The sequence below is a fragment of the Pelmatolapia mariae genome, linkage group LG4 (assembly GCF_036321145.2).
Source record: "Pelmatolapia mariae isolate MD_Pm_ZW linkage group LG4, Pm_UMD_F_2, whole genome shotgun sequence".
In the NCBI taxonomy this organism is placed as follows: domain Eukaryota; kingdom Metazoa; phylum Chordata; class Actinopteri; order Cichliformes; family Cichlidae; genus Pelmatolapia; species Pelmatolapia mariae.
Genome location: NC_086230.1, coordinates 29398827 through 29413709, shown reverse-complemented (window position 1 = coordinate 29413709; position 14883 = coordinate 29398827). Strand labels below are relative to the sequence as shown.

Genomic DNA, 14883 nt, shown 5'->3' with positions numbered 1-14883 from the left:
AAAACAGATCGCTTTTTAGCAAGCAGGTTTGCCAAGATCTCAAGCTCTTCCTTTAACCAATAACATTAACACCATATTTATCTATTCGTGTGAGTATAATCAATCTCAGTGTAGCTACAAAGACAGAGCAGACAAATAATGCAATGACATCTGTTTATTTTAATATGGATGTCCATTACACTTGCACATATTTTTGTTTTTATACATTTTATAGGGTATTTTTCTGTCTTGTATCAACGCTAAGAAATTCACATTTACATAATGCATTTTACATTAGTAGGTTACTGCAGATGACATTCAGCTTTACTGGGACCAGGTCCTGATCTATCTGTATCAAGTAATATTATCACAGAGTATCACAGTGAACCTCCCTATAGACTTCATGTTACTGTAGATTACATATCTTGTTGCCTCTGTGATGGAGGTATGTGATAAAACTTACTGTACATGCAAAAAATCAGTACCGTAGAGCTGATTTCTATTGACAAATAGTATGTGTGAGCTTAAGAGTAGAAGTCCTGGGTGGCATGTTTATGCAATGCTACATGACCCTGTTAGTCACCAGTATTTATAGCATGTTAACATATAGTATGTGTTCACTGGCAACCTATTTGTACTGTAAGTCTCTTTATACTGGTGCCAAGTTTATACAGTTTGCTTGCGTCTCCAAGGTTCATCTATAGTGCTGACTTCGATTTACTAGAAACCTTCATTAGCTCTGAAAATATTTTTAAAAATACACAAAAAACACAAAATAAGTGGAAAACTGCAAAAGAAAACTAGCCATACATCTGAACTCAAAGATACTGGACACTGTACACAGGCACTTGAACTGTGGTACACTCTTTGAGTGCATTCATATTATGTCTAATAAGTGCTACAAAATAACATCAGTTAGAAAAAATACGGATTCCAAAAGTGTAATATTGTTCAGTCATACAAACAAACAGGAAAATGTAAAGACAAAAAAGAAAAATCAATTTACAACAAAAACTTAGGGCTACTCAAACCTTATCCTTGAATTGGTCTTGCATATATTTCTGTTTATATTCAGGTTGTACATTCCTACAGTGTGTCTCACGTTACAAGCTGTTAGAGTAACACAGAATAAGTCAGTTCAGGGTATATGAGTTCACTGCTGGAGGGCTGATTGGGCCTCAGGGGGATGCAGTCGTGGAGTAGGTTTTTTTTTTACTTTCCTGTTAAGTCAACACTCTGGTCGCTCATACTGTAGCAGAGTCTGCTTTAATGTCACTGCCAGAGCTAGGATCGGGATGACTCATACCGGCTCTTACAATAGAGGAGTGAATCATACACTGTCTGTATGTGTGTGTGGTCACATGTCCGCACCGCGTCAGCTGAGGAGGTGTGAGCAAAGGACAGCAGAGTTTTATTTGCTTCCATTCATTATGCTGCAGTGATTCATGAATCACAAGTGAAGAGAAAGTTTAATTGTCTTGAGCTGTTGGTGACCAGGTGATTGATGCATGCCGGATATAATGACTCACTTTCTCTGTCTTCTTCTCACTGTGTGACATTTCCTATCTGGTGGTCATTAAATTCGACAAGTTCTGCTAACAAGTAAACACATCCACTTGTTCATAGATAATGGTATAACAAATAATCCCCGTTTAAAAGCCATGTGTCATCTCTTACATGTGAGGTTTCGTATGAAGCTAGGAGAAGTGATGTGTTTATCAGGGAACTTGGTACAGGTAGGTGAATTTCTTACCTTTGGCCAGAGTCAGCCAACCATTTCCCCCGTTTTATAGTATTCATTCTAAGCTAAGCTAACCCGAATGTTTGGATCTGACATTTGCAACAATCTTCTCATCAAAATATTCGTGAAAAAAGCAATCAAACTATTCTTTTAAATGATTCTGTTTCTAAATCCTGAATCTATATCAACCCGTGTCTTTCTACGCTACTTTACTTGTCTACTTAGCAGGTCTATTACACAACTTACAGATGATTCACACTAATTTTCTGAAGATCTCTTTATCATTTTATCCACACCATATTAAGAGGGACCCTGAGAAGATACGTGCCCCTGAAGGAATGAATGCTAAAGCAATGCCGGTGAGCTCAGCTACAATCTTTTGCAAGGTATCTATGTCAATTGCTTTTACAGCTACGTTAGGCAACAGGAGGGGGGCAGCATAAAAGTGGTCCTTCATGATAAAAGGTATCACCCAGCTTTCGATGTGAGCCTGGACTAAGTGCTTTTATATCACCAGCCAATGTAGTAAATGTCAGCAGCCTCAGAGTGGGATAAAGGATTTGTAATGTGGCGTTGAGGCTTCAGCGAGGGCGTAGTCACCCCTCTGTTGTCCACAGCATTAATCCCAATGAGAGTGGAGCAGAGGGTAAATGAAGCTGAAACCCTGAGGTAATTACTACCTGCCTGTCAGGATGTCTCTCTAATGGGTCCTGTGTTGATGTGAGTGCCAGCGGCAAAGCATTAGCACCTCCACACTGTTTATCAGACTCAGACCAAGCTGCATGAAAGACTGCAAGAGTGAGAATGTGGAGATGTAGTTGCTTGTGCAGATTATGAAATGAAAGTGTGCCTCTGAGGGTTGTCCCAATTTTCCACTCAGTAAGCGTAAATTGTTATAGATGGGATTCCTTGTTGCTGATTTTGTGTCCCAGATTCATTTAAACATCAGTTTAATGAGCACTGATGACGTAGTTTGTTGCTCATTAGATGGCTTCCCCTTCCCATCAGCCAAGTTAACTCATTGCAATGAGTCAGCAAAGCTCCACAATGCAGAGACGTTCCCCCTCATGTTGCACATCCAGGCTCCACGGAGGAGTGTGGAGGACCACTGCTGAATCAGCCATGTAGCTCAAGCCACAAAATTAAAGTACCGCACCATAAACAGAAGATATACATTTGCGTATGTTGAATTAAAAGCGTGAAATTACCGAAACACAATCCTTTTTAGGTGCCGTAACGGGGTTAGTTTGTGAGAGAAAGTCAGGAAGAAGCATCTCACTGAGGCAAAAAAAACAAAATAGTTAACCTCTTTTTCCAAATATGAGTCACTCACATCAGTCGGCGTAGCCAATCTCAAACAATGACGCAGACGTTTTATAAGACAACATGACATGAAACGTATCTGTGGTTAAATGATACAAGAGAAAGAAATTTCAGAAGAAGTTGGGAGTGACTCACGGCTCCCCTGTTGCTTTTCGTATCGCTGATGACAGTGGGGGTCTAATAGAGTGAATCTCGTGGAGAGAGGCAGAGGATTATCCAAGAGTGGGACGCCACAGAGCAAGATGTGAGACGGACAAGCTCCCTATGTCTCTTTGATGCTCATGAAAAAAGAGGGAATATAATGAAGTGTCTTTCTACCTATTTACCTATCAGGCATAGATGTTTCATTGCAAGTGATCATAAAATTTAAAGGTAAATGAAAAGCTTCGAGATGGATAGGAGGTTCTAAACTGGCAGCTAGTGAGAATTATGTCATGTCATACTGGAATAGTCAGGTAATACAAGATGCACTGGCAAATATCTACCTATCTGTGTAACACAGGTTCAGATTTTGGTTGATATTGCCAAAGAGATTGTGTCCAGGCACACTGTATGTGCATGGAGGAAGAGTCAGCGTGTGGCCCAAAGGTGCTGGGAGGTCCTTATCAGTCGAGATGTCGCTCTGTGGCAGCTTCAGATATAAATCAGAGTCAGTTTTTAGATTCTGTGGCCGCCTGTCTTCCTTTTGGTCCACTGTTTAAGTCCCCACTGTCTTCTCCTTGTCTTGGGCCTCCGCCTCCTTAGACTTCAGGGGGAGGCGAGTCAGGCTGGGGACCCCCATCCACCCTAACCACTGCAGAAAAAGATAAGATATATGTCAGGCTGTGAAAAGAAGACACTGGTGGGGGGGTTTTTGTTGTAGAGCTCTTCTTTTATTATCTCGAAATTTCACTCATACCAACACTGTTTCTTGTGTCTCGCACTGAAAAGATCCTTGTTCTATCTTCTTCAAAAAGTTTCTTAATCACAAGGAAATGTTTCTAGTTAAATCGCCCAAATGTTATAGCTATCCATTCACCAAAAAATAAACTACTTACTATAAGTCATGTAAAACCTCTAAAACTCTGGATAATCACACTCTACCCTGTAGAGGGCCCTATGGTGTCATCCACTCGTTCAGGCTTGTTAAACTGGATCATTAGCTCCATGAGGATGAGAAACAAAGCTGATTGAGGGAAACCATGGAAACACCTTGGGAATGAAGACATAATTCTGAGAGGACCCCAAAGTCTGGTGGCTCATTTTTGTGTCTTATCAATGCATCCTTGTGAAAGTGAACTACAGTACAACACAGTTTTAAGAAGGGACTACCTATAGTGTCACTCTCTCCCAAAATCCTTTTCCAAACAATATACTGCACTAAGAGCACTAAGATCGCTACACCCAGTTTTTCTGCTTCCTTTCTCCATCTACTCTGATTATGTCCAGCGGCAGTCCAAAGCACTTGTCTCTTCCTTCTGCTTAAACAGACACTCTACAGGCATCCTCAGTGACACAGAGCAGGAAGACTCTGACGCTGGCCAGTGCCCAGCCATCTGTATCACGCACAAGTTCATGCACACAGACACACAGTGACTTGCACCTGCACTTCTGCTTCAGTCCAACTGTTTCTGAACTGGCAATGCACCTCATTTCAGAGGCAAGCATTGATAATAATAGCCACATGGCTGTTTTATAGAGTCCGACCTCATTCCAAGAATCAATACAAGCTGTCTTTCACTGAACCAGTTCAATCAGGTCTACTCTGAAATGTGAACTCCCCATCAGAGCGAAGCCTTGTTACTGACTTTTTTTTTTCCAATCAGAACATTCAGGGAATCCTGATTGGATCCAAAGCCACTGTTAAGCTTTGAAATTTGCCAATTGTGATTGTGATTTGTGGTTTCATGATTGTCACAAGAACTCAAAGGAAAAGTTATAGAGCCAGTGTTTTACTATGTTCACATATATATCTGTTTTTCTTTTGATAGTTTACTTAGCACTACTTATATTCATTTCAGAACTCATTTTATTCCACTTAGATCCATTTTCATTTTTAGGGCACTTGAAAGGATACTACATATTTTTGTGTTTACTTGATTAACTAAACCCTGCATGAATACAGTCTTTTCTTCCTAAATTATAAACCTATTTGCTAAATTTGCCTGGTCCCTCTTTTTTGTATTTTTATTTGTCATCAGGCATTTGTGATAGCATGTACCAAGCTGATGAATCTCCATAGTCTTTTTATCAAATATCTGCTTATGCACTTGTACCATGGGGCAAGATATTTGTACCCAATTGTGCATTTGCAGTCTGAGTTCTACTTACCAATCAAGTTTGATGCTTTGCTTCAACGCCAACAAACAGCCCATGGTGGGAGCAATAGAGTGAACTCATTTGCCAAAATTCAACCTTGAACCTTAAGCTAGGCTCAGATCATAATTTAGATTTTTATAGCTTTTTTTAAATGTATCTGCCTTTGTAAAGAATTACTGGTTTACAGAGCAGGAAGTCTTGCACCAGATGTCTGTTCTCTACACTGGAAGCCCCAACTGGTTGTTGTCCCCAGAGGCTAATTCAAAAAACTAGTCACCAGGTTCCCAGCACTTCAGAAATTTGTTTCTACATCCTGGTGATAAAGGGAAGCTGAATATTAATCAGGACATTAGAGGGTGAATATTTAGTTTAGTTGTGAACTTATTTCCGAGACCTAATTGCTCCTTGATTGTGGATTTGACAAAAACAGATGAAATAATAAGACTCTGGCTTGGGGGGGGGGACAGCCTAAATCCTTGTTGATACCATCAAGTGTGTTGATTTGTTAAACCAACATCTTCAGGGTAATCAAACCACTTAACCAATTATTAAAGTAGTTGTAGAATCATTTAATCAGTTAGTCGACTCATTGCAGCTCTACTGTGCACCAAATACATACTTATTTCATGCAGGGTGTCTGTTGCCTACTTCTATGCTCATTATTCAGATAACAACAGCAGTGAGAATACTTCCACCCAGAGAAGTTTTTGCAAACTTGCTAATGTGGGAGGATGACAACCAGTTATGAGTCATCCCTCTTGTACTGAAGAAATTGCATTAGTGATTTGTAACATGACTCAGCTGCATTATTACTGTAACTTTCAGCTGTATAATGTTACAGAGTAAAGAACGTACTGCTGAGATTCTGCAGGTACCGTCGGCTCTCGAACGCAATCCCACATGTAAACCCCATGATGGAGGTTGACTGTAGTGATGCAATAAAGACTGCCGTCCCTTTGCGTTTTCAGCAAACCTTCTTTCGGTGGCTTTCATAGGAAGATTAAGCAGCATAAATCTGGGACTGTACATTTGCTACGGTGTTATTTTAGGTCAGTTTTGAAGCTCTAACATCAAATTTCTACCCTTTAATCATCAGGTCTTTTGTTTTTTCCAATGACTCTGACAATCCTTTAAATATTTTTTGACTGACACCTGCTTTGACTCAGTTTGGTGGGCAATGAGGTCTCATTTAAATTTTAAACACATACAATCTGCACAATTCATATGGGGAAGCAGGCAGTAAGCGAGGGAGAGTTCAGGGAGGGGCACTGCACAGATGAGATGGTTCTTTTCAATTCAGACGAGCAGACAGAAATGAGGCTAAGGACCCTTCATCTTGGAGGTCTCACCCCTCACCAGTGAATCATGCAGGGAATACCCTCATTGAGTGTGTCAGTCAAAGCGAGGGGACATTTTAAGTGCTCGGTTTCTGGTTTTAAAAGCCTCTTTGACTTGTTTTGACTGAAGCTGTTCCCATTACTTTAGCTACCAGTTAAATATGGTTCAGTGGAAACAGGAAACCCCCTGCGATTATCATGGATTTATGGCGCATATTCTCACCCCTTTGCTTTTTTTACAGTCCCAGTTGGTCGTGTAAGAGCACACAACCCCCTGCACAAGCACATTTGCTGCCTTTTTAAAGGCTTCCGCACCGACAGACGGTGGTAATGCCAATTAGCACGTGCTAAACACTGATACTACATCAGATTTGGAGCCCAGGCCTGGATCCCATCTCATAACACCTGCTAATGAGCCAATCCGTTAAAGAGGTGACAGTGTTAAGCAGGCAGTCATCCTCTCAATGAACCAATGCCAAACTTTGCCTCCAAAAGAAATTCCTTTCTTTTCTTCGACATACAGCGGGCTTCACATTTGTTGAGTGGAAGAATGAAAAGAGGTACTCAAACAAAACACAAGAACAAAATAAGCTTTTTCCAGGCCTCATTAGAATGTAATGGGCATCCTAGACCAGACACAGTGGTGCAGATTGTAGAAGCAAGGATTTGTCAGTTGTTTGTCTTCGCATACTATTATCCTTATTATAACAATTTCTTAATCTTTACACAATATGCTTTGGAAGGGAAAAATAAAACCCTGAGAAAGAACAGGACAAGCGAGAACAACTGAAAACAAGATCACGGGTGAACTTAAGACCTCTTCAGTAGAGGAAAAAACTCACTCTTATATGTATAAATCAAATAAAAAAGCTGGTTTCATTTTGTAAGTGCTATTTGAGAATTGAAGGACGATGGATGGCTCAGTGTTGTGCAGAGGCCACTTCACATTCCTGGAGCACTTACTTTTATCCTCCAAGGCTCTTTTTTTCCAGACATTTAGTGACAATTCTCACCGAGCCTCGTTCTTCGCGTTTATATATTCAGTGCTATGCAGTGAATGAAATCACCTGATCTTATATTGATTTAAAAGGAGAATTAGATGGTCATAAAAGACTGGTATAATTTGAGATAACTGGGCTCAAATATAGTAATAATTCAATGTTTGCATTTATATTTCTTGTAATGGTTAAGGGATGATACCGGCATTTTGGGGGGTTTTAGCTATTGTGATCAGATCCCTCTAACATATTGATCCTGTAAAACATTGTCTTTACATGCAAAGCTTGATAATGAATTTGCTAAAAATTACTGCTGTTCCCAACAATCAAAAACACATTTCAACATACACATTCATGCTGCTTTAACATCACTTGCTGCTAGTGATGCAAGTTAGTCCCCAAAATGCACAGATTTCTCCTGATCCAGTAACATTCCCTACAATCTAAAGTTCCCAGCTAATTTTGAAAATGTCAAAGCTCTTTTTTAAAAAAAAAATAAAAATAAAAAAAAAAAGAATTTTTAACAATATTTATGCCTTTAGTAGGAAACACAGAAATTCTGGCTTGCACACAAAAATGGCAAAGCACTGGAAAAAAAATGTATACTCGGAGTTATCTTAATATATCTATATTAACAGTAATGGCAGATATCTCAGACAAACAAAAACACACACAAAAAAAGTTCATCTCTGTGTTTCTCCATCTTAATGCACTGCATTACAAGAAGTAAATTAAGGACATGGTAAATTGCTTTATAATAGATTAGTAAAGTGCATAATGTTGGTTCTAAGCCAGACATCATTTATTGAGTTCATCTTACAAACAAACCTTTTAGATGTTGTCTGGCTTTCGAGTCTGCATTGCACAATCTGTCCTAAAGACCTACACCAGAAACACTTCCCAAGTCCCCAGAGACAAATATATGGAGGAGTAGTGGTAAAGGCAAATACAGATCATACATATACAGTTACATACCCAGTCTATACATTCCTCCAATGTACTGACTGAGATGGAATCTGTGTCAAAATTCTGTCAACACTGAAATTTTTCACCTTGTTTTGACGGCAGGTTTCCCGTAGAGCCGTAGTCTGTGCATTCCTTGAGTCTAATGCATCGTGAATACCTGTAAGACTTGGCCTCACCTACCTGCCTTTGGCAGCTAAATGTAGATTTTAGTCCTGCTGTTAGGTGATATATTGCTTTTGATCTCAATCCTGCAGAAATGTGTCTTCCCTCTGAGAGAAAAGCTTGCACAATGCTCAAAAAACACCACTACACACATTGATAAAATCTCAGTAGAATATCTTGATTTAATCGAGGTAGACTTTCCTTGGCACTGAAAGTAATACCACGTGAAGGAAAAATGAATTCAGTCTGGGATGAGTCTAAGTTTCTGTGATGAGAGGCCAGGTTTTCATGGAGTGAAGCACCTTAGCTCCCATCAGGCTTATCATTTTATTAGAACACGGTCACGCAATTTCCTCTTTATGCTTTCATGGAACTGGGAAATTGATTTGCAATAAGCAAGAGAGGACAGAAAGATGAAAGATGAAGCATTTTGGATACTTAAATACCCCTTTATCACACGGAAAGACTGAAAAGCTGGGATTAGGGTTTGAGCTTACCTATCTGTTCCTGTGTATGAGAGTGCGAAGGCTGAGGCTGGATTTCAGCCTGGGCCTGCTGCTGTTGCTGCTGCTGCTGCTGCTGCTGCTCCTGCAGACTCTGACTGTCCACTGAGATCCCGCTGTCACTGTGCAACTTCTCTCCTTCCGGCGTCACCATCTGGTTGTTTGTAGCTGCACGGTTATTAGCTGCCTGTTTGTTCTGTTTGCAGCTATTCCACCTGTGGAAAAGTAGCACATCAGATAAGATCCAGTGCGATAAAGATACAGTCATGGTTTTAAACTAAAACAAATCTTCTTTCATTAAAGTATTACTTGTCTTTGGCTTTTTTTTAAGCATTTCTAAAACCAGAAACACAAAAACAAAACTATTGAATGAACAAAATTATGTTCTTATCTCCTGTAATAGACAAACAGAAGTCAATAAGAGGTTAAGAGGGTGGCTTATCACCACATTATCAACTATCTACATTGTGTTACATTGCAAATGGCCCTTTCAAGTCACTATCTACAGTGTGGGATCTGATGTCCCAACGTTGGTGTTGCTCCTAAAACATCATATTTAACAATCTTCAGTGCAAATGATGAAACACGTTTTACCCACCGGATCCATTACAACCTGCTCCACTCTTTGTATTACCTCACCTGGTCTTTGAAAGCCTTCCTGCTTTAAAGTGTTTCTGTCTGGAAGCCTTTTCTGCCAGAAAGCACTGCATTCAAACTTCTCCCACTACCATCTCATTAGCAGGATTAGTCAGTTGCAATGATGAAAATTACAACAATATTACTTATTATGTTGAAAGAACTACGACAACGCTAACACCCTAAAAATATCACCCTAAGATCCCAGCTGCTCTGCCCACTTTACTGGATACATTAGCTAAACACATTTAGTGTTTAAGATCATTCTAATTCAAAAAACTAAAATGACAAATTAGTAAACTATATTTCATATTTTACATCATCCTCAGAATTAATGGACTAACTAGCTCCACAGTCCTATGCAAAGATAATATTTCCATTTCCATCTATTTCTATTTCTTATTTGTGAATTACACAAAGATTTTGCCACAAACATTTAGTGTGATCAACATTATAAAGTCCAGATGGAGACAGCATTTTAAATCAGTTCATTGCAATGCATTAGTTAGCTAACTAGCTACAGCTTCTAACACCTTATTGAAATCCATTCACAGCTGTCACTTCCACTTGCAAATTCAACAGCCATCTGCTAGAATGGAGTAACTTTCATTTGTATTTCTTCAGAAAATGCTTTAACAGTTAATCTGTCGTCATTGTCACTGTAAACTGCATAGTTATATTTTGTACTAGAATCTTAGAAAGCAGAATTATAATTAGTGCTATGGATACAACTACAAGAAAAAGAAACACACTAAATAAAATAAATATACAAAATACTATAAAAAAGAAATACAACAAAGTGTTCTTCTTGTAGAAGATAAAGTAATGTGAATCAGTAATTTAAATATTCATGAGGTATTGAGTGGTACAGTATAGTAAACACCTCTTCTTATAAAATACTGGGTGTTAAAGACATTCATGTAATTTACAGTCTGTCTATGCATGTCAACAAGTACATGAGGTTATTAACCAGATGTGTGCGTGACTGTGCTGATAAATCTGGCACTCAAATTTCCTCTGGTCGGCACTTTTCAAACAATCAATGCCCTTAATGAGCTTGTTTACTTGCTTCAAATGTGTTATAGCCTGGGTTTGTATCTGTCTGTCTGAGTGCTTGCATGTGTGGTTGCACGTCCTCACTAACGTGTGTGTGTGTGTGTGTGTGTGTGTGTGTGTGTGTGTGTGTGAGAGAGGGAGAGAGAGAGAGAGAGTGAAAGAGAGACAGTAAGGGAGAGAGAGAGAGCTCTCTGAAGTATTAAGAGCTGAGTTTGGGGTTTTTTTTGTTATGGTGTGTTTTAGCACAAATGGCTTAAAGCCTCTTCAACCACAACTGGAATTAATATTCGACCAGCCACCTTACTACCACTTTTCAACCAGATGTTGCCTGGGGCAGATGTTGCTCCAAGCAACATCCAGACCACCATCATTGTTCACTCAATCTACACCAGACAACATTTTTGAATAAGTTGTAAAACTCAAATGAGCCAATATCCTTGACCATAGAGTTGCTTTTAATTATTTCTCTTCACAAACTGACCTCCTAAAGATGAGATAAGCGGCTAAGCCCACCACCATGGCAGCCAGGATAGAGCAATAGATAGGTATGAGGTTTTCATTGAGGCCGTGTCCGAGGAAGCGAGGAGAACCAGCGCTGGATGTAGTCGTTTCTCCTCCTGGCAGTGGGCTGTCAGAGGCATCAGGAAGGAAGGGATCAGGGAGGGAGGATGAAGATATATCCAAATCAGAGGTAGGAATGACATCGGTAGGTAAACTAGGATCTATAAGGAAGAAAACAGAGAGACAGGAGCATTTATGAGACAGGAAACATGTTATTTAAACTGCTTGTATACAGCTATAGAAATAGAGCACAATTAAATTCTGTCCACATTGCAGGCTAAAAAATTATTTATTTCTGTCTCTGACTGTGTACTGCATGGAAGTACTTCCTTCTCAAGAAACCTAGAAAAACAACAGTTCAAAGAAATCGTTAAAGCCCCAAATTACCATGGCATTCATGTCCATGATGAATGTAGGTAAACTTCTCACTAGAACTGCCCTTTGGTTTCAAGTTGGCTTGAAACAGGATTTTCAGAAGTTAACATGATGCACTCTGAGCTCAATATTTTGAGGAGACTGTGCCAGTGCCAGCATGGAGACTTTTACCAGCTTTCTGTAACATTTACAGCATTTACCATTTTAGTTTCACAGCAACACCACTTGTTGTTGCTATATATAGTTTATCATAAACCAAAGCACTGGAAAATTTTGCCCTGCTTGTAATGTTAAGGGGAGTACTGTATGAAAACTTCAGGGAAAATCTTTTTATTCATCCATTGCTGTCTAAAAAAGGAGAAATCCAAACATTACAAAAATAGAGATAAGTTCTGTGAGAACCAAGAAGTCATAGAAGTATATAGTATAATATACATATAAACATTATTCACTTCCTGTTTATAAATCAAAGCCTTAACGTATTAATTCCATTGTATATTCCCATACATATACCATAATCAAACAAGTCACCAAGTCCCCAAGCAGATGTCTGGCGTGCTGCATTAATGTAGCAGCTGTTTCTGATAGACAGATGGGTTCTTCCTGAGTTGCTCTGTGCAGAAAGAAGGAATGCTCTTTAACTAAGGGGGTAAATATCCACCACCCACTACACACTCAGCTTTCCCCACACCAAGTTTGGGCCTTGCATGCCAGGTCTCCTCTCGTCACATCTCCATCTGTGTGATCTTTGCGCACTGCACAACATTGAGGCCATATGGTTTCTAGCTGAACAAAGTCTGGGGTTTTAGCGAGGTCATCACATTGAGTTTAGCCTTTGCTGAGGCCAGAGAAGCGAGAAGAGCACTGTGCTACTGGACGGGTCTGGTTTCTATCATAGCTATGTCTGTAAAGAAGTAATTTTCATAAATTATCCTATTTCCTCTTTCATTGTGAGCTCCATTAATTATTTCAATGTAATTTCCTATTTTGCAGCAGCACCATGCCCACTCTGATGGGCATTGCTTCTTCTGAAAAAACAACGTATCTATCATATCTCTCCAACACTCCTGTCATATTATGCATGTGTTTTGAAAAGTTCTGCAAGTTACAAAGCAGTGATTCTGTTAGATGACAGAAAAGGTCTGCAGAGAAGGTTACAGATTGTGCCTTCTGTCAAAGTGTGGTCGAGCAGGCCAAGTAAGAGGTCTGTCCAGTCAAATCTAAGACCCCTCTGAGCACAAAAGCAGAGTGGGGAAGGAGTTGTGCAGCCTGGTTCAGATCTGAGCCAGTAATTCCCACCAGAACCTCAGGCTGCTCCTCATTAGCTTTGTCTTGCACTTGCAGGATTAACCCTGTGGAGACTCCTGGGGTTTCCTTCATGGCCAAACACCGGGACACTCTATCCGAAATACTTTAGGTGTCCCCTCTTTACAGATGTTATGATTTTTTTAGGGCTGCTATCTGGTTTCCATATATTATATTTCTGTATTCTAAGCTTTTATCAATAAGTACAATATAACCTTTAAACATGGTGTCTTTGAAATCGGTTATAACATCCTTTTTAAATAATAATTATATATAAAGAACTCAATTCAAATTTAAATAGAATTTATTCTAATGGCATAGTTATATTTAACCTAAAAAGAAAACTCCAACAGTTTTTGGCTTACAAGCCTTCATCAGGACCATCAGTCAGCTGGTACTCTTTCTACACATCTTTGTCAAATCTCTCATTTGAAGGCTCCACCAAAAAACTAGGGTCAACTTTCCTGCTAACACATCTACAAGCTACTTTGCAACCCACCTCCCCTCTACCTCGTGCTTTAAATGCACGTTTCGAATGTATCAATGTCATGTCATTAATATTCTGTATTATATGAATGTTGGATATTGAGTAAGGGAACAATCTTCCAGAAAAGACTAGTAATGGAAGGAAAACCACACCACATGATTGCTGGGACCACTGATGTTAACAACACGAAAAAGATATTCAGTGGACCATGACAGCCAATAGCTGTCCTATTTCTTCTGATATAGCAAATACTCTGGTTTCTTCACGGTGATTTGTTGCATATATTACATACGGATGATTCTTTTAATAGTTCATTTGCATCTTGATGGGCAATTTGTCTGGACTTTTTTTCTGTTTGTCATTAAGAGTCCACGTTGGTCTGTCTTTCTGCATGACTGTGGAGGGGCAGTTCTGTCATAAGGGTATTGGGTTGCTGAAAAAGCAGAAAATATATTTCGTGGGACAGAAAAACAGAGCACAACAGAGCCATACTTAGAAACAGAAATAATGCGGAGACCTATTTAAAGCGGCACTATTGATTGGGATCTGTCTAAAAGGAGGGAGTGGAACATGGGTGTTTGTATTACATGCATTTCTTGACCTTTCCTGGGATGTAGTCAGGTTTCCTAAGCTCTGCCATACATCATCCGGCTAATGCAGGGATGGCTAATGGTATTAGCAATGCAACCTGAGCTCACAAATAGAACACATTTTGAATGGAAGGTGTGAAAGTGTGCAGATGGTCTAGGCTTATATACAGTTTGTCAAATAAGTTGCAATCCCTACACGTTTGTCTTCACACTGGCTTTTCAATCATGTTACTCTTCTGTAGGTACGCTTTGGTGCAATCAGTGCTCTTACCATGCAGATGTATGCTTACAGTACAAGTCTCACCTAGGATTTGCTGTAAATCGTTTATCTCTTTCCGAGCCAAGATGACAGCTCTCCTGGGAGCATCCTTTGCATAACTCTGACTCAACACATAAAGTACAGTGTGCTACGTCTTTATTGTGACTCCTTCATGCTCTCATTTCTATGGGTTGAAGAAAAAAACTTTGGCTATAGACCAAAGGACAAATATAAGCCTGCAGAGGCCGCATACACTAACTGGAACAGAGCAGGAGCTTAAAGGCAGCAGTGGAACTTTAACAATTTA

At 39.6% G+C, this 14883-nt stretch overlaps 1 protein-coding gene across 1 annotated transcript in view; it reads right to left on the bottom strand.

Moving 5' to 3' along the window:
• Nucleotides 1-177: 177 nt before the first annotated feature.
• Nucleotides 178-14883, bottom strand: part of ngfra (nerve growth factor receptor a (TNFR superfamily, member 16)) — a 28395-nt gene continuing 13689 nt past the window's right edge. Inside the window, exons 4-6 of the mRNA XM_063472343.1 lie at nucleotides 11481-11721; nucleotides 9302-9522; nucleotides 178-3836 (exon numbers count right to left, since the gene is read on the bottom strand). Of these exons, the coding sequence (XP_063328413.1) occupies nucleotides 3784-3836; nucleotides 9302-9522; nucleotides 11481-11721 (515 nt within the window). The 3' untranslated portion in view covers nucleotides 178-3783. The remainder of the gene's footprint in view (nucleotides 3837-9301; nucleotides 9523-11480; nucleotides 11722-14883) is intronic.